Source organism: Balaenoptera physalus (assembly GCF_965194825.1).
Source record: "Balaenoptera physalus genome assembly, chromosome: 1".
NCBI lineage: Eukaryota > Metazoa > Chordata > Mammalia > Artiodactyla > Balaenopteridae > Balaenoptera > Balaenoptera physalus.
Genome location: NC_138882.1, coordinates 89,223,839 through 89,242,296, shown reverse-complemented (window position 1 = coordinate 89,242,296; position 18,458 = coordinate 89,223,839). Strand labels below are relative to the sequence as shown.

Here is an 18,458-nt window from a genome sequence, read left to right as displayed (position 1 = left end):
TTTTTGGCTGTGTTGGGTCTTTGTTGCTGTGCGCGGGCTTTCTCTAGTTGCAGTGAGTGGGGGCTACTCTTCGCTGCGGTGCGCGGGCTTCTCATTGCGGTGGCTTTTCTTGTTACGGACCACGGGCTGTAGAGCACAGCCTTAGTAGTTGTGATGCAGGGGCTTAGCTGCTCCGCGGCATGTGGGATCTTCCTGGACCAGGGCTCAAACCCGTGTTCCCTGCATTAGCAGGTGGATTCTTAACCATTGTACCACCAGGGAAGCCCAATACATGTGCTTTTGAATTTTCAGACCACATTGTTGTATCCCGCCCCTTTTAGCCAGGCCACCTCTAATTAAGCCCCGCCCCCAGAGCGGCCCCTCCCTGGCCCCGCCCCTGGCCCTCAGCTCCTCAGCACCCGCCCACTCCTAGCCCGAGGCGGGAAACGCTGGACGTAGCTGCTGATTGGCTGGCTGGGGCGCAGCTTGATGGCGTCGGGCTGGCGAGCAGAGGTCCTGGTAGTGGCCCGCGGGCGACGGCTGCCGGTGTGAGGGGGCCCGTGGTCAGAGCGTGCTGTGGCCTCGGGGAGTGGGAAGTGGAGGCACGAGCCCTCCTTATACTTCGCCATGAGTTTCCTGATCGACTCCAGCATCATGATTACCTCCCAGGTGAGCCACGGCGTTCCGCCCCAGGACCCCTCAGCCTCCCTTTCCCGAGTCGTCTGCTCCGGGCCTCAGCGATGCGGGCTGGCCCGGGCTCTCGGTCTTCTCGCCCGCGGCCAGTACCCGCCTCACCCGTGCCCAGAGCTCGGGGAGGGTGTGGGATTTGCTGCGTCCGGTTCCCTGCCGCCTAGCTGTCAGGAGGCGTCCTGCGGCGGTCCGCGCCCCCCGCCCAGCTTCCATTCCTCCTCACCCCACCCCACCCCCCAGGTTTTCCGTCCACTTTTGGGAGAGGTCAGGTGGCCTTAGCGCTCAGAGAGGGTGCCATGAGAAGGGAGCTGACCCCAAAGTGCCCCGAAGCTCTGGACTGCGCCGCTGATTCATGGATTAGGGAAGAGTGTGGTTCCGGGCGCGGAGGGCTCGACTCGCCAATCCCTGCTGGCTCCTGGGGACACGTGAGGGCTTTGCTGGTTTAGCTGTCAAATCCTGAATCAGGATGCGGAGAAATTTGCCGCCGTCACTTCAGAGATCTAATAAGTATCAGGTTTCGTTTGTACAGTAACACCTCCATCCTTCATCCTCTATTTGCTGCCTACGCTTTCGGATCTTTTTCTAACCCTCTTTCCTTGCCGATTGGCCACCTTCATTCATTCGTACAGTCAGCAAACTTTTATCGAGCATTATATAAAGTTCTGAGGATACAAACCTAAAATAAGACACTGACTTGTCCCTGCTCTATAGAAACTTCGTCTAGTGAGCCTTTTGCTTTTACCATATCAGTTCGTTGAGTTACTCTGTTTTATTTTCTTCACAGCATTTATCATAGCACTGATATCATTTATGTATTTGTTTATGAATTTATTTTTTGAGATAAATTCTTCATAGCTCTATCCTCCCTCCAAGTGCGAGCACTCAATAAATATTTGTTGGCCAACTGTTAAAATTTGTACAAGCTCAGACTACCTAATTACTGATCTTCCCTCTACCCACCCCCCCCCATTTTTCCAGTAATTTAAAGTATTCTTTCTTAATTGTTCTTTTTTTTCAAGTGGCACATGACAGAAACAGTTCCTTCTGGGGGTTTAAAGTAAACTAAATCTTGGGGGGGGGGTTCTGTTTTTGTATTGCTTTATCCTAATGCTTCTGTCTTCGGAGTGGAGCATTGTCCTTGTTTCTTGAAAACCTTTTATTAAAACATTTTAGAGAGCATGAAACAAGGAACATCCTGATATGATAAATTCTTTGTTTTTAAAATTACCATTCTTTATAAGTTTTCATAACTATAGTTTTTATTGGCTGCATAATATTCAAATGCATCAGTGTACAAAAATCTGGACATGTAATTCTCTTGCTTTTCTAACTTTTCCAAGGCTTCCTGTTGCCCTTTATGACAACTCCGGGTTATTTTTAGCCCTAGTACCAACTCAAGAAAAATGACAATATTTAAGTAGCATTTTTTTCACTCAGAATAAAAATAAGAATGTCATGAGGAAATTGGCGTTACATTATAACCACTAAGATGGTTATAACCATTTTTAACGTGGATATAATTGATTGACAAATTGAACCAAGAAAGTGGCTTTCTGGTCTCTTATACCATATAATACTTTAACTTTCACACACGCATTCACATGCAATATTAAATTTAATTCTCAAACCTGCTCTTTACAAGTGAGGAACTAAGACCCGAAGAATCCTTTGCGTGGAATTGTTCTCTGTCCATATATTTATGTGGCTACTTCATCATCATTTAGGTATCAGTAAAAATGTCACTTTGGGGAGGCTTTACCTGATGCCCTACCCCCAGTCAAGGTAACCTCCATTCCAGCCACCTTCTGTCTCATGTCCCAGTTTTAGTTCCTTCTTCATATCTATCACTTGTTTGTTTGTGTTTGTTAGATGTAAACTCCATGAGGTCCAGGATACTCTCCGTCTTGTTTCTGCTGTATTCCCCAGCATCTAGATCAGTTTCTGGCACATAGTAGTCCTAGTAAATATTTAATAAAAAGCACCTTTCTGGAGAGGTGTGATTACCTTAGAAGCACCTTCCCCTCATTTTTCCTGTTTTCTATGAACTGAAAGATTTATTTGAAACGAAATCTGAAATCAGAGGTCACATATTGAAGCTGGTCTGCCTCAGGCAACATCCTGGTGTAGATATTGTCACAGGATAAAGTTCACATCCTTAATGTGGCTTATGGGGTCTCTTATGATGAGACCCAGCTCTTACCTCTTCACATCAGCCTTGGCCCTCACCATTTCTCACTTCAATTTATAACACACTAGCCTTACTAAACTTCTTTTCGTTCCTTAACCTGGCCATGCTACTACCATGCCTCCAGGTTTCCACCAGTCTGTTCTCTTTCTGGACCTTTTCCCCATATCCCTCCACTTCTTTCTCCTGGCTAACTCCTATTCAGCCTTCAGATCTCAACATGGATATCCAAAAAACCTCTTCCAGACTGGACTAGACGTCCCTTTACATGTTTTCCTAGTACCCTTTGCCCACTTCACTTATAACAGCACTATCACATTGTTTCGTAATTACTTGTCTATCTCCTCCATAGATTATAAATTCCTTAAGGCAGTGTCCATGCTCTCTGGTTTGCCATTCTACCCCTAGGACCTGGCACATATTAGACACTAATAAATATTTGTTAAATAAATAAAAGTGTAAATAAATGATCCAAGAAAGGGATCTTTTCTTGTCAGTTCTTTAATAACTGTCCTGCCAATGGCCATCTATTTTTTTCAAATCTGTAGCTAATTTTCAATGTAGGAGTTATTTTTTGTAAAAGCAACTGTTATCTAACCTCTGTTTTCAGCCTTCTCTACAGTCATAAGACTTATCAGTTCCAAAGTACACTCTTAAGTCCCAAGGTCAAGACTCTGCACAATTTCAAAAATATTCTTTTTGAATAAGAGCTGTGCACTTTCTATTTTATTTGCAAAAATGTTTGAAATCGCTTTTCCCTTTTGCATGCTTTTTAGATCCTCTGTAATCTTGCCAGAATTCATATTAATCTTGGACTTCTTGAATTCTCCTGGTATTTTTTTTCATATTAGTTGTGTAAAACTCTTCCTAAGCTTTTCTTCAATGTGAAAGGAGCCCACAATGAAATATAAAGGTATGTATCTTTTTCTCTTTTTCTTCCGTTTCCCACCCCCTCATATAGACTTATCAATTTCACTTTTTTTCTTTTCCTTGTCTAAATCCCATTTCAGAGTGCTCTTAGTGAAATATTTTATTCTTTTTTCATCCATCTCCACCATATACACTACTCCCTAAATTTCTAACTTCTCCACCTGCAGTCATGACTTCAGAAGTCATTTAAATATGGCCTCTAGACTATAAATTTAAATGTCTCCACTGGTAATGATTTATAATAGCCAAAGGATCTCTCAGGTAGTCTAGGGGTATTTTCTCCTAATCTATTCACGTTCTTCCTTTTCTACTCGGTCTGGATTCATGAATCCAAGCTACTTTCTCATACCCTCTTGTTTCTTTACCTACATATAAAAGTCCACACTCAGATCACTGCTATAGTTTGTCTACTACTAACTCAGGGGCCTAAAGGCTTCTGTAGAAAATCATACAACTGTGCAGATTGCCAATGCCATAAGTTTATGGACACCCTTAGCTCACTGAATCGTTTTTTTTCTTGACTTTAATCAGCTGCTTGTTCCCTTCCCCTCACAATTTCTCTGAGTCTTTATCCCTCTTTTCAAAGCTCTCTTTTCCATTTTCGCCTCTCCTACTCTTAGCAGATCACCTTGCCTCCTACTTTATCAACAAAACTGAGGCCAAGAGGTATGAGCTTCTTCTATTTCCTACATCTTAATCTAAGCAGTTATTTATATCCACAACCATTCCCAATTCCTTTCCTCCCATGTGAGAAAATAAGGTGCCCCTTACTCCTGTTTAAGGCGATGTTTTCCACCTGTGCCTTTGATCATGGAGCAGCTTATTGGGAAGTGGTTAAAAGCACAAGCTTTGGAGTCAGCCACCCAGACTTCAGCTTGAATCCTGATTCTGAAACTTACTATAAATGGGTTAACTTCTGTTAAGCCTCAGCCTTCTCTGTAATGAAGACAATCAAACCTACCTTATCTGGTTTTCATGATTAATGAGATTGCAAGGCTAAGCACTTAGAGTTCCTGGAATATACCACATGGTCAGTAAAAGGTAGCTGTTGCTAATAATAATAAATTAATAGCATCATCAACTCACCTCCAGTGTTCTGTCAGTTCCTTCTCATATTTGTTTATCTCTTTACTGCTTTCTTCCCCCTGGCCTGTAAATTTTTCTCTTTACCCCACATTCTTCTTTAGGCTACTCTCTAATGTCTTCTCTCTGTCTCATTCTTGACTGTCCCTTGGGTGATTTGTGCTTATTGTCTCTACTGCCTTACCCACCGCCACCCCCCCCACCCCGGGCATCCCTAGCCCACTAGAGTCTGGTTGCTGCCTCCACCTCACTACTCAAACTGTTTTCCCGAAGGTCAGCGTTGACCTCCAAGTTACCAAATCCTTTGAGCATTTTTCAGTCCTGGTACTATTGCCCGTCTCTGCTTCATTTAACACTCCATTAAATTCTATTCCCTTGGTTTCAGGATATCACAGTGTCCTGGTGCCTATTATTTCTCTGACCATTCCTTCTCTGTCTCCTTCCTGGTCTCTTCTTCCCATTCCTTCCCTCTACTGTTTTCTTCTTGGCATATTGCCTTCTTCACTCTATGTACTATTCCTGGATGATCTCATATTCTTTGGTGGTTTCAGCTCTTAGGTGCATCTCAGCCCTACCTTCCTAATCTGTCTTTTATGTCAATTTGGATTGCCCTCAAGCACTTAGCACATCTAAAAGTGAATCCATCATCGTTCTATCTCCCACCCCCATTCCCAAACCTTTGTTTTCTTGCAGTAGTATTTATGTAAAGTGGGTGGCGTCACTCTTCATCCTGTATCCCAAACTAGTCATCCTTGATTCCTCCCTGCTGATTTTACCTTCTAAGTACTCAGACCTGTTGCCTCCTCTCTGACCACTGATGTCTTAATTCAGGCCTTTATCGTCTCTCATCGGGACTGCTGCAACAACCTCCTATCATGTTTCTTTCTCTACAGTGTTGTTTCCCTCAAATAGCTACCATAGTGCTCTATACAAAATAAACCCAGCCATGTCTTTTCTGTACTTAAATAACTCCTCATCACCTACAGACTATGATCCAAGCTCTTTACAGTGGCCTCCAGGGCTTTCAGTCATTAGTCCTCTGTTCCTCCTCTCTTAGCCTTATTTTTAACCACTTCTTTCTTTGAATTTTATCTTCCAGCAGCACCAAACCGTGTGTAGTTACCAATATATACCATACTATCGGGTTGGCCCAAAAGTTCGTTTGGGTCTTTCCGTAACATCTTATAACATCTTATGGAAAAACTCGAAGGAACTTTTGGGCCAACCTGATATTTCTTACCTTTGTGCCTTTACTCATGCCCTTTGCTGTCTGAAAAGAAAGCCCTGTCCTTCTACCCCCACTACCTGTCTTTTACCTGCCTAATTCTTTTTCATCTTTTTTTTTTTTTTTTAAATGTGTGCCTAATTTTTTATTTATTTATTTATTTATTTATTTATTTAGGCTGTGTTGGGTCTTCGGTTCGTGCGAGGGCTTTCTCTAGTTGCGGCAAGCGGGGGCCACTCTTCATCGCGGTGCGGGGACCGCTCTTCATCGTGGTGCGCGGGCCTTTCACTATCGCGGCCCCTCCCATTGCGGGGCACAGGCTCCAGACGCGCATGCTCAGTAGTTGTGGCTCACGGGCCCAGCTGCTCCGTGGCATGTGGGATCTTCCCAGACCAGGGCTCGAACCCGTGTCCCCTGCATTAGCAGGCAGATTCTCAACCACTGCACCACCAGGGAAGCCCTCATCTTTTAAGAGTGTTTGTTTGTTTAATATTTTAGGGATGGTGGAAACCTTTGAGTGTGTGGTGAATACCTTGGAACCTCTCTCTAGAGAAATGCATACAGCCCCCAAATTTGCACATGATATCAGGTTTTAACCCTAAATTAAAACCTCCTTCATCTAAGGTATTATCGTCCCCAGAAAAATCTGTCCTAACCCCCTGCCAGATTGGTTTAGTCTCCCTCTTTCATATTCTTTTACAATATCATGTGCATGTCTCACATTATAATTATTGAATGTCTTCGCCACTATACTCTACCTCCTTGAGGGTAGTAACTATCTTACTCATCTTTTTGTCCCCAGCACCTAGCACAGCACATAGAAGTTATTACCAAAAAATTGAGGTTGAATGTTCCTGAAGAACAAAACATCTTTCACTGTGGACCATTTATCCACTCAGCAAACATTTATGGAGAGCCTGCTGTGTGCCAGGCGTTGTGCTGGGTGCTGAAGATACAAAGATTAACAAGACAAACGGGATCCTTATCCTCACAGAACTTACAGTCTAATGCCTTTTTAAAAAGCGTGTATTTAAATTAGACATTAAAAAACTGTGTGGTGAGAGCTTTGGTAAGGGAAATACAGGGTAGAATAGGATTATATAAAAAGAGCAAGTTACCTGTATTTGGGAGGCCAGAGAAGGCCTTCAGGAGGTAGTAATAATTAAGTTACAATCTGCAGGATAAGTAGGGAGGGGACTGGAGAGAAGTTCCCATCAAAGGATAACATCTGCCAAGGTCTTGGTATATGAAAGAATGTTGTATCTAAAAAAGCAAAAGCAGTTCCATGTGGCTGAAAATATGAATTGGGTGGGTAGGAGGGACACAACAAGAGGAGGGGGAGTCTGCTAAACCATGCTCAGAAGTTCACACTTGCTCCTCAAGTCAGTGGGAAGGCATCCAAGAATTTGTTTTCTGAAATAACGCCATTTGCAGCCAAGTGGATGGGCCCAGAGATTATCATACTAAGTGAAGTAAGTCAGAAAGAGAAAGACAAATACCATATGATATCACTCATATGTGGAATCTAAAACATGACACAAATGAACTTTTTTATGAAACAGAAACAGACTCACAGACATAGAAAACAAAATTATGGTGACCAAAGGGGAAAAGGGGTGGGGGAGGGATAAATTAGGAGTTTGGGATTAACAGATACAAACTATTATATGTATATAAAGTAAGCAAGGTCCTACTGGATAGCACAGGGAACCATATTCAATATTCTGTAATAAGCCATAATGGAAAAGAATATGAAAAAGAATATGTATATATATGTATAACTGAACCATTTTGCTGTATACCAGAAACTAACACACCATTGTAAAGCAACTATAATTTAAAAAAAACAAAAAAGAATGTTATTCTTCGATAAAGTTCCTAGCCAATATAAGAAGAAAAGAGGAGTTGTGTCAGAGTGTGTGTATGTAGAGAAAGTTATATTTGCCGGTGGAAAACAAATGAGCTTTAGAACGCTGAACAGAGCTGTCATGTGGCTACTGTCTCTGATGCCAGCTTGAACTAAAACTGACAGAGTGAGATCCTGCAATCTTTTGGCTTTATACTGAGATGGAAACCACTTTAGTGGATTAGGCAAGATGGTGGAGAATCTGAGAAAGGTCCATGAAGGAAAACATATAGAAAATATCACTCTTTCTACTACTTTCCTTTTTTAAAAAAATCTTAAAAAAAACTCCTTTTCCCTGAAGTTGTTTTGTTTTGTTTTTCTAAATACTTGCAAGCAGGAATCATCTGTAAGAAGCAAGTTTCAGTGACTCCTTTTTTATTTGCTAATTTCTCTGGCTCATAAAATGATTATCATAAGATTACAGGAAAAATATATACTTTAATTTTTTGTCTAACTTAAACAAGGATAATTTCAAAAATTGAAGAGCATTTCAACATCTAGTCCCAGTGTTGAGGACTTTAATAAGTAGATCTTATATGGGTGGATGTCGTCTTTAATCTCTGAAATAAGCTATTTAGTTAGCCGACCTTTTATCGCAAAATAGTCTGTAGAAGGCATTTCTCAAAAGATTATGTATATTGACCTTCTATCTTCTTTCTCCTCCAGATACTTTTCTTTGGATTTGGGTGGCTTTTTTTCATGCGACAACTGTTTAAGGACTACGAGGTGAGAAGAGATCATTTTGATTATGCTAGTATTATATGAATTTAGATTGTTTTAAATGAGACAAGAAAAATACCTCCATTAAAGAAAAATCATGTTCGAGAAAGACAAATATCATATGATATCACTTATATGTGAAATCTAAAGAAAATGACACAAGTGAACTTATTTACAAAACAGAAGTAGACTCACAGACGTAGAAAACAAACTCACGGTTACCAAAGGGGAAAGTGGGGGGTTGGGGGGGTAAACTGGGAGTTTGGTTTTAACAGATATACACACTACTATATATAAAGTAGATAAACAACAAAGACCTACTGTAGAGCACAGGGAACTATAGTCAGTATCTTGTAATAACCTATAATGGAAAGGAATCTGAAAACGTATATATATATATATAAATAAATAAATAAATATATATATATATCTGAATCAGCTGTACACCTGAAACATTGTAAATCAGCTATACTTCAATTAAAAACAAAATGAGTATGCTTGAACTTCCATGACCTGTGATGGTCAAAAAAAAAAAAAAGAAAAATCATATTCACTCCCAAGATGGGAAGTTTTTGCCACTATATAATTCTTAAATTGGAGAATATAATTAAGCTTAGTTGATTTTTTTTTCTTTTTAGGCAAGTCGTGTATAGCCCAGAAGCCAGGATCAAGAAATATCATGCCTTAGTCATATCAGTATATATACCAATAGCAGATAGTTATTGCTTGGGAGAGAATTTAACTTATAATGTCTCATAAATGTGCTCATTCATTTGGTATCTGGCCTTCAGTGTTAATTACCAATCTTACATCCTAAGTTAATACCAAATTCTAAGGCTGGTTCGATTCGTATCTTAAGCCTTGAATTCAGAAAGACAACAGCCTACACGGGACATTGCCTAATTAATCTTTCTCATTTAGTAATAAGCTCAATGGTTATGGACTATCTGGGGTCATTTCTAGTATGTTCTCCATTAAACTTCCCCAGGGAGTTTGAGTTGTTGTCTGAAAAAGCCCAGAATTCCAGAGATTCTGTTCTGCTCAATACTTTAAGGCCTTCTTGGGGAGGTTCTAAAACTGGTCCAAGAGCTGCAGAATGTTGAAGAAACCCTTTTAACACTAACCTGTATATATAAATCTGTAATTTTTTTTGTCAGTGAGCATCAGGAATTCTAAATGCTACTTCTGACCCTGTCACTTCATCTTCTTGTGCTTTAAATTTTTCATCCACAGGAGGAGAATGATAATAGTGACCCATGAATTAGAAGTACTACCTACTTTCATCTATTTCTTTAGCTCCAGACAAGTTACTGTCATGGCCCTGTTTCTAATAACTTGAGAATTTCCTTAATATAAGTTTTCTGACTTGTAACCAGAAGGTTATCAACTCAATATTTCACACAAGGAAATGACTTTTAGTCTCTATTTGACTTTTAACAGGTGCGTCAGTATGTGGTACAGGTGATCTTCTCTGTGACTTTTGCATTTTCTTGCACCATGTTTGAGCTCATCATCTTTGAAATCTTAGGAGTATTGAATAGCAGGTGAGTAAGAGTACTAATTAGCTCTCCTCTTAAAGAGACCTATGTTACTTTCTTTATGGTGGAAGATTTACTGGGATCCCATATCTGAAAAAAATCCACCACGTGGTTAGTTTAGTCTCAGTAACTGTAATAATCATAGCAAATACAGGTCCCTGGCACCTAGTAACTGGCTTGACAAAGATTATGAAAGAGCAGGAAAACAAGTCTGAGCATTAGTTCTGAAGTACTAATTGAGACTGAGGCTGTGAGACCCTAGGTCCCAGGCTTCACTCTGAGAAGCTTTATTTTTCTCAGGCTGCTCTCCGATTGAATCCCAGTAAGAGCCCTTCATGTTGTCCTGCTGATTGAAAAATCTCTACCTGAAAAGATCGGAATTTCTCAGAGCTAGTTAAGGGCTTCTATGAAGACTGAACTCCAGTTCTCACTAATCGAGTTAATTTTGTTGATTTCATAGGCATGTTCAAGTCTGATTGAACTTAGAGTGTTCTTTAAAGCATTTTTTAAAAGCAACTCTTGTCCTCCTCCAAATAACAGACCTGTTTAGTTTATTGAACAGTCTATCCAAAATATTTCTTGCTTGTTAAACTGCAAGCTTGAGTTTTTTGGGGGCCCATGTTTGTGTGTAGAGAACATCAGCTATTCTATATAGAGTCTTGTACTTTTTTATCACTACATGGAAAAGTCTTTTAAGAATAAAGTGGCATTGGCTCTGTAGTCAGGAATCAATGCTGAGCTAAGCTGTATAACTCATTATAGACCTCTGATACTTGAGACTTACAGAGAGATTATATTCTCAAATTCCTTTTTTGAGAATCAGAGTTGATAATTATGGTCTCTTGATAGATAAATTAAGAACTTGTAGTATGGGAAAACAGGAATATGTTTTGACTCGGCTGCTTTTAAACTTGTTCTTTAATAATCCAAACCTTTCTTGGATGAGCTAGATACAGATCCCATGACCGTCAAGACACGCTAGTTATTAAATTTTATTTAAGAGCCCAGAAATAAACCAAAGCATACACAGTCAACTATTTGACAAGGGAGGCAAGAATACTCAATGGAGAAAAGATAGTCTCTTCAATAAATGATGGTGGGAAAATTGGATATTCACATGTAATAGAATGAAACTTGACCCCTATCTTACATTACTCACAAAAATTAACTCGAAATGGATTAAAGACTTAAATGTGAGACCTGAAACCATGGAACTCCTAGAAGAAAATATAGTAAAAAAACTCCTTGACATGGGTCTTGGTAACGATTTTTTTGGAAATCACACCTAAAGCACAAACAACATCAAAAACAAACAGGTGGGACTATATCAAACTAAAAAGCTTCTGCACAGCAAAAGGAACCATCAACAAGGTGAAAAGGCAACATTTGGAATGGGAAAAAACATTTGCAAACCATGTGTCTGATATGGGGTTAATATCCAAAGCATATAAAGGACTCATATAACTCAATAGCAAAAAAACCAAATAATCCAATTTTAAAATGGGCAAAGACCTGAATAGACATTTTTCCAAAGAAGATTTACAGGCCAACAGGTACATGAAAAAATGCTCAGCATTACCAGTCATTAGGGAGATGCAAATTAAAACCACAATGAAAACAGTAAAACCACACCTCAGATCCGTTAGAGTGGCTACGTCAAAAAGACAAAAGAGGGCTTCCCTGGCGGCACAGTGGTTAAGAATCCGCCTGCCAATGCAGGGGACACGGGTTCAAGCCCTGGTCCGGGAAGATCCCACATGCCATGGAGCAACTAAGCCAGTGCGCCACAATTACTGAGCCTGCATGCCACAACTACTGAAGCCTGTGTGCCTAGAGCCCATGCTCCGCAACAAGAGAAGCCACTGCAATGAGAAGCCCACACACTGCAATTAAGAGTAGCCCCCTCTCACCGCAACTAGAGAAAGCCCACACGCAGCAGCAAAGGCCCAACACAGCCAAAATAAATAAATAAATAAATTTTTCAAAAAATTAGAAAATAAAAGACAAAAGATAACAAATAGTGGTGTGGATGTGGAGAAAAGGGAACCCTTGTGCACTGCTGCTGGGATTGTAAATTGATATAGCTGCCATGGAAAACAGTGTGGAGGCTCCTCAAAAAATTGAAAATAGAACTACCATATGATCCAGCAATTCCACTTCTGGAAATATATCCAAAGGAAATGAAAACACTGACTGAAAGAGTATCTGCACCCCATGTTCATAGCAACATTATTTACAATAGCCAAGATATGGAAACAACCTAAGTGTCCATCAAAGGATGAATGGATAAAGTGTGGAATGTATATACAATGGAATATTATTAAATCATAAAAAATGAAGAAATCCTACCATTTGTGACAACATGTATGGACCTTGAAGGCATTATGCTAAGTGAAATAAGTCAGACAGAGAAATACAAATACTGTATGATTTCACTTATATGTGGAAACTAAAAACAAAAATAAGAACACCAAACTCATAGAAAAAGAGATCAGATTGGTAGTTGTGAGAGGTGGGGGGTTTGAGGAGGGGGAATTGGAGGAAGGTGGTCAAAAGGTACAAATTTCCAGTTATAAATAAGTTCTAGAACACTGCTGTGTAATATATAGGAAATTTAAGAGAGTAAATCCTAAGAGTTCTCATCACAAGGAGATTTTTTTTTTGTATCTATATGAGAGAATGATGTTAACTAAACCTTTTGTAATCATTTCACAGCATATGTAAGTCAAACCATCATTCTAGACACCTTAAGCTTATACAGTGGTCTATGTCAGTTATTTCTCAATAAAACTAGGAAAAAAAGTTTATTATCACAACCTGGAAGTTTTACTGATATTTAAGCAGAGGTCAGCAACCTTTCCTGTAAAGAGCCAGATCGTAAATATTTTAGGCTTTGTGGGCCACACCGTTTCTATTGCAACTACTCAGCCCTGCTGTTGTAGAGCCAAAGCAGCCATAGGCAATATGTAATCAAATGGGTGTGACTGTGTTCCAGTAAAACTTCATTTATAAAAACAGGTGCCTGGCTGGCCATAAGTAGTGATCTAAGTGGTGTAGAAAGGACTATGACTCAAATAGTCTACAACCAAAATTATTGTTTTTGGTAGCTGATGTCCCCCAACTTTTGACTCATTTGTAATTAACAATCCCATATAGTAAGACACCTAACTCAGTTACTTGGATTTATATTCCTCAAGTAGCTTATCTTAAATAGTATGGAAGTAGCATTGCTAAAATCTGGTTCTTCTTTAGGTGCTTTTTGGGGGATTGGGTAGGCTGAGACATGTCTTCAGTTATACCTATTTTTTCATACTAACATTTGGTCCTACTATGTAACAGCATTATGGACCGTGATCATATATTATTACCTGTGCATTGACTATTCAGAATACTTTTCAAAGGAAAATCTTGGACCTGACCAAGAGTATTCTTTTGGCTCCTCTCTAAACAGAAGTGGTATAGCCTCCTATTCAAATATGTAATCTTGTTGGTGTCCTTAATTTTCTCAAGAGAATGTCACTTTACCCTCAGCTCAAATGACAGTTAAAATATATGGTTTGCTTTTAATTGGCAATATGGATTACACTTGTCATTTCAAACCCACTGCCTCCCAGTATCTTTCAGAAACTTAGCTGAACTACTAAGTATGATTGCCTGGAGGATGTGCATATTGTTTGTTTCTCTAGATGCTCAAAAGTGGGTAATCCAGATAAGCAAAAGCTGTCAGTTTATCTAAACCAAATGGTATTGGCTCTCTGCAGGGTAGCCTTTACTGAATAGCTCTTTGTTTTATGCTTCCTGCCATCTACACTAAGGAGTAAGCAGTAAGAAATAGCCCTCTGAAACTCATCAGTGTTTCTCTTGAAAGGATGTTGTGAAGAACATTGTTAATTGCCCTCATATTTTCTTCTTTATGAAATCTTTGGAGAAATTTCAATATGATCGTGGTAATAATTCAGTAATAATAAATCAGTAATAATTATGCTTACTTTATGTAATTTGTTTTTCTTACATACACTATGATTTATCTAACTGATCAATTTTTCTATTTTACATTGACTATTAGAAAACGTAAAGCTAAAGTTATGACCTACCTGTAGCAAGTTTCTAGAACTTTATGGTGAGCATTTTCATAATAACCATCAGGCCTGGCCTGATATTCTACCTATATTTTGCCACTGTTTTTCCTTCCTTTCTTATTTCCTTATAGTTTATTTCATCATCCTGTATTTTATATGTACTCATAAACCACTTAACCTTTTTTGAAACAAGGCCTAGTTTTAAGTAAGTTTAAAATCAATAAACTTGACACCGTCGAGAAAGTGAACAGATATCCCACAGATTGGAGACATTTTTTGTAAATCATGAATCTGCTATGGGACTTCTATCTAGAATATATAAAGAACTCTTACAACTCAATAATAGAGAGACAAATATCACAATTAAAAAATGGACAAAGGATCTGAATAGGCATTTCTCCAAATAAGATATGCAAATGGACAATAAGCACATGAAAAGATGCTCAACACCTTTAGCCATCAGGGAAATGCAAATCAAAACCACAGTGTGATACCGCTTGACACCCACTAGGATGGCTATAATCAAAAAGACAATAACAAGTGTTGACGAGGCTATGGAGAAATTGGAACCCTCATTTGCTATGGGTAAAAGGTAAATGATACAGCCACTTTGCAAAATAATGGCAGTCTTCAAAAAATTAAATATAGAGTTATTATATGACCCAACAATTCCACTCCCTGGTAGATACCTAAAGAGAAATTAAAACATGTCTACACAAAAAACTTCTATATGAATATTTATAGCATTGCTATTTATAATAGCTAAAAAGTAGAACAACCCAAACGTTCACCAACTAATGAATGGATAAACAAAATGTGGTATATTCATACAGTGGTATGAATATTATTCAGCCATAAAAAGGAATGAAGTATCGATAGATGCTACACATTGTTGAACCTTGAAAACATTATGCTAAGTTGAAGAAGTCAGTCACAAAAGATCACATATTACATGATTCTGCGTACATGAAATGTCCAGAATATGTAAGTCCATAGAGACAGAGAGTATATTGGTGGTTTCCTAGGGCTGGGGAGGTTGAAAGGAAAGGGGAGTGATTGCTAATGGGTGCTGGGTTTCATCATGGAGTGAGAAAAATGTTCTAAAATTGATTGTAGTGATGGTTGCACAATGATGTGAATATACTAAAAACCATTATATTGTACACTTTAAACATGTGAATTATGTCTTAATAAATTGTTGTAAAAAGAAAAAGCCCTAAAATTATTTTAGTCAATAAGTAAAATATATTTTATAAGCAATAGTAAAAGTGGTCATGCAAATCAGATGTTTATACTGAGGGTACAGAAGAAGTATTTATGTATCTTTATAACACATATTATTATTAACATTTATTTTCTTTTAACTCATATTGAAATAGGACTCCCAGTGGTAAGTGAAACAAGTCATTCTACCAATAATATATATTGATAAATGTTATTATACATTGTCTATGAATATAACTAGAGCATTAACATTCTCAATTTAATAAGTAAAATTCTTAGGAGGTTAAGATGGCCATATATACCTTTCAGAACTTTGTATTTTTTAATCTCTATAAATGAGCAGATAGTAACAACCTAGTTGACTAATTAGATGGGATATATTCAATATTGAGTTCAAAGAGCAAGAGATCCTTTGGAAGACTAAAGAGAGTGAAAGTAGCTGCCCTCTTCCCCTCCTAGTGATATTCTTTGACATTTGTTTCAGCTCCCGTTATTTTCACTGGAAAATGAACCTGTGCGTAATTCTGTTGATCCTGGTTTTCATGGTGCCTTTTTACATTGGCTATTTTATTGTGAGCAACATCCGACTATGTGAGTATTTTACCCTCATGTCAGCACATAAGATGAGTATTCTTAGGGACTGAGGCTGTAGAGAGCTTCATTCCTATATTACTTTCAGTAGCTACTGTTGTTTGAGGGCATCTCATACACAGCATCTTTAAAAGATTGGTACAAAATAAATACTGAATGAATGATTAGGTTATTTGTCCTGCCACAGCTTTATTTGTTTCTACTATAATATCTTTCCTTTCATTTTTCCAATGCAGGGTACTATTTGTACTTTCTGATTTGTACTGGGAATTGTTATTAGTACTTTATCAGAAAATGACCTTTTTCCCCCCTTTAACTGTCATTTTAAAAGACTTCTTGCATTCTTTTTTAAAAATTTATTTATTTATTTATTTTTGGCTGCATTGGGTCTTCGTTGCTGCACGCAGGCTTTCTCTAGTTGCGGGGAGAGAGGGCTACTCTTTGTTGCAGTGCAGGGGCTTCTCATTGCGGTGGCTTCTCTTGTTGCAGAGCACGGACTCTAGGGCGCGCGGGCTTCAGTAGTTGTGGCGCAAGAGCTCAGTAGTTGTGGCTCACGGGCTCTAGAGCACAGGCTCAGTAGTTGTGGTGCACAGGCTTAGTTGCTTCGCAGCATGTGGGATCTTCCTGGACCAGGGCTCGAGCCCGTGTCTCCTGCATTGGCAGGCAGATTCTTAACCACTGCGCCACCAGGGAAGCCCAAGACTTCTTGCATTCTTAAAAAAAAAAGAAGTCTCCCCTAACTCAACCCACATCTTAATTTCAGCCAAATTTCTCTTATGATGGTAAGAGGTTTAGAAAACAATTTCTAAAACTTACATTGTTCCATCATTCATTTGCCAAGTGAGCAAGCCAGCCAAATATTAATTAGCATGATCCCATAAACTTATGTAGAGAAAGCTCTTTAACATATATCTATTTCACCTTGTCTCCTCTTTCTTAGTGCATAAACAGCGACTGCTTTTTTCCTGTCTCTTATGGTTGACCTTTATGTATTTCTTCTGGAAACTAGGAGATCCATTTCCAATTCTCAGCCCAAAACATGGTGAGTGTATATGTGGTGGGGAGAGGGAAAGTGTTGTTTATAATTTTCTAATTTGAAAAAAATCAATTTTTTAAAACTATTTACTATGGGAAACATAGCAAGTTATTTCTCTAAAAAACGTCTGGTTTTGAACTGAATTTTTCTTTTGTCCTAGGAGGTATCAAATGCTGGTTTGGGAACAGATTTCTATCATTTTAGAGCAGGAGTTTTGACTTTAGGTTAGTGAATGAACTTTAAAGGAGTAATGGGTGGAGAAAGGTATCCTTAACTTTAACTTCCTAATATTTTATGCAGAATTATGGGAATGTATTTGTATGTGTATTTGGAAGTGAGGGATCCATACATAAGCTTTTATGAGATTCCCAAAGGGGTCTGTGACCCAGAAGAAATGGCCCCTGCTTAAGTGATAATAAAGATCGTGTTTAGGGAATGTATGTATTTTGGCAAAGAGCAATGACATAAAACACAATTAGTAGATGAAAAGCTTTTTAGGAGTCAGTGTCTCTCCTCACACAAAAAAGTTCATCTTACATACAAGAACAGGTCATGGACATAGCCCTAATTTCTGTGCTAAAAACAATGAACAAAAATCTCTCACCTAACAAGTTCTTCTAGAACTACTCCAGAAATAAATACTACCCCAAAAAATATATATAAAATAGGACTTCCCTGGTGATGCAGTGGTTAAGAATCCTCCTGCCAAGGCAGGGGACACAGGTTGGATCTCTGGTCCGGGAAGATCCCACATGCTGTGGAGCAACTAAGCCCATGGGCCACAACTACTGAGCCTGTGCTCTAGAGCCCGTGAGCTGCAACTACGTAGCCCCCGTGCCTAGAGCCCATGCTCCACAACAAGAGAAGCCACCGCAATGAGAAACCCGCGCACCGCAATGAAGAGTAGCCCCGCTCACCACAACTAGAGAAAGCCCGCACGCAACAACGAAGACCCAACACAGCCAAAAAAAATAAAACAAAAAACAAAACAAAACAAAAAAACCAATTAAATTTCCTATAAAGATTAAAAAAATAGATTAGAGCCTACCTGTAATAAATATACTGGAACTTTCATATACTGGAGCTTTTTTTTAAAAAAATACACATCTTTTCATTTCACTATCCTGCTGTATCTATCAAGGTTCTTATAGCAGAAAACAGATTCTACTCTAACTAGTTTAAAGCAGAAAGTGATTTATTACAGTGTATTAGGGAGTTAAAAACCATGAAAGTTGTCACCTGCCACTCAGGACATATGATCAGGGACCAGAC

General features: G+C 39.0%; 1 protein-coding gene across 5 annotated transcripts in view; it reads left to right on the top strand.

Moving 5' to 3' along the window:
• Positions 1 to 419: 419 nt before the first annotated feature.
• Positions 420 to 18,458, top strand: part of GPR89A (G protein-coupled receptor 89A) — a 54,969-nt gene continuing 36,930 nt past the window's right edge. For 2 of the 5 annotated variants that reach the window (XM_082459175.1, XM_082459174.1), the window contains exons 1-5: positions 430 to 648; positions 8,665 to 8,724; positions 10,159 to 10,262; positions 16,044 to 16,150; positions 17,091 to 17,192. In XM_082459175.1, the coding sequence (XP_082315301.1) occupies positions 607 to 648; positions 8,665 to 8,724; positions 10,159 to 10,262; positions 16,044 to 16,150; positions 17,091 to 17,192 (415 nt within the window). In that variant the 5' untranslated portion in view covers positions 430 to 606. Of the gene's footprint in view, positions 649 to 8,664; positions 8,725 to 10,158; positions 10,263 to 16,043; positions 16,151 to 17,090; positions 17,193 to 18,458 lie in introns of all 5 variants that reach the window. The other 3 variants (XM_082459176.1, XM_082459178.1, XM_082459177.1) reach the window with 3 other exon arrangements.